The following is a 1,671-nucleotide window of genomic DNA, read 5'->3' as shown; positions in this document are numbered from 1 at the left end:
CCATTTCCATAATGATGGGCTCGAACACACGACAGTACCACGTGTTAAGCCACCACGAGGCGTCTCCCTCAGATGACGAAGTTGATGCTAAGTATTCACACAAGCGTTGGATACTCCTGAAGGATACCATTTTCTGGCTAGCGATTTCAGCATGGTCCGCACCAGGTCGATTCCTGCTTCCTAGTTTTATAGTCATCTCCAAGTTTTTTCTGAACTGCCTGGTTCGTTAGATGTGCACAGCGATTAGTGATATCGGAACAATAGTCACTCAGAGTGCGCCGTACATATCCACGAGCAAAATATGCCTATCATGATTAGTAGGACAGTAAGCGGATGCCATGAGCACCTTCAACGGTTCCGTTCGCGTCATCAAGAGGAACATTCTGAGGTCGCATTTACACCCGTCCAAAAGAAGAGGATCACTAATGTATCGTTGAATGACAGCCTTAGATGGCCGTCCCTTTTCGAGGCCCTTTAAGTACTCTAAGGCTGTTTTCCGGTCGAGAATCTGAAGTGTTGAGTATTTGCACAGGCAAGGACGTAGTGCGTCATATGATATAGCCACTATATGGAGTAGCAGAGCAACTATAGAATTTCTTATTCCACATAGTGTGTCTAACGTGAATCAATTGTATCGTGTTTCACACCAGTGGTAATTTTCGAGGTAGTATGATGATGATGATCATACTTTTATTCCCATGCCCCTATTCAACGACGCCGGCTTCACGATCCAGCAAGATTCTTCTCCTGATTCCTTCACGGCTGCAATAGCCCTTCTAGTTTCCTGAACTCTCATTCTCTCGGAGAGAATCTCTCCACTAATGCTTGGCGACCGTCACCTTCAACAGAATGTAAGTCTCGGGTAACCACTTGCATTGGTTCTCCATAGATTGTAATTCAAGGCCCTTTCGGACCGCCGAAACCAAAGAGCATTTATTCCCAAACTCGGGCATTTTCTGAAGCTTGTTATTAACAAGCTATTAACAAGTTGTTAACATATACAGTGCCTTCTCCTCTGGCCAGGTGACTGCCAGCAGCTGCGAGAGCATCTGGTCGGAGCTGTCGCCACACCTATACAATCCTTTGGGTAGACCTATGAGGAGATCTGATTGTCCCACCCTTAAAATTTCATGTTAGGAGTACTAATATGAGTTCACCATCGTGTACGATGCATTAAACTGATCATGGCTGAGACTTTCCCCAAGGGACTGCTCTCGTATGGGCTCTGTTGGTTTTTGACAATGAAGCTTCGCTGGTCGGATCATCCGACTCATGGCATGCATCCGACTCGGATGCATGCCACAGTTTCCCCGCATCCCTAGACTTCCAAGTCCGTAGCGATACTATGGTTATAAATAAATGTATACAGACATGTGTCACCTGTTAACCACTTTCTTCATTTTATCGATACCGTAACCCAGCGAAGTCAACTGTTGCCGTACCATAACGCCGTTATTGCTCTCACCGACGTCGGCTACTTTCTCGCAGTAGTTACTTTCCATTGGGACTGTTATTCTCGTCATTATATCGCAAAACGATTATACAGATCTGATATGGTTGACTCTTCGAGTTGCTTAATCTTACCAAGGCAAAATGGCCATGTCTCGGCTGAGACCATAGCGAGAGGACTTCAAACACACGAGGATTGTCTCTTTCGATGAAGTTCCTCTT

At 45.5% G+C, this 1,671-nt stretch overlaps 2 protein-coding genes across 2 annotated transcripts; both read right to left on the bottom strand.

Moving 5' to 3' along the window:
• Positions 1–268: 268 nt before the first annotated feature.
• Pmar_PMAR008518 (hypothetical protein) lies at positions 269–953 on the bottom strand (the record flags this gene model as incomplete). Its single annotated transcript, XM_002764354.1, has 2 exons — positions 269–508; positions 840–953. 2 exons carry the CDS (start codon positions 951–953, stop codon positions 269–271), a joined length of 354 nt encoding a protein of 117 aa, XP_002764400.1.
• A 27-nt stretch (positions 954–980) lies between these two features.
• Positions 981–1,502, bottom strand: Pmar_PMAR008517 (hypothetical protein; the record flags this gene model as incomplete). Its single annotated transcript, XM_002764353.1, has 2 exons — positions 981–1,071; positions 1,381–1,502. The coding sequence occupies 2 exons, from the start codon at positions 1,500–1,502 to the stop codon at positions 981–983; spliced, it is 213 nt and encodes a 70-aa protein (XP_002764399.1).
• Positions 1,503–1,671: the final 169 nt, after the last annotated feature.

Source organism: Perkinsus marinus, assembly GCF_000006405.1.
Source record: "Perkinsus marinus ATCC 50983 genomic scaffold scf_1104296977904, whole genome shotgun sequence".
NCBI classification, from domain to species: Eukaryota; Perkinsozoa; order Perkinsida; family Perkinsidae; genus Perkinsus; species Perkinsus marinus.
Note: the sequence above shows the minus strand (reverse complement) of the source record. Positions and strands in the feature narration are given on the sequence as shown.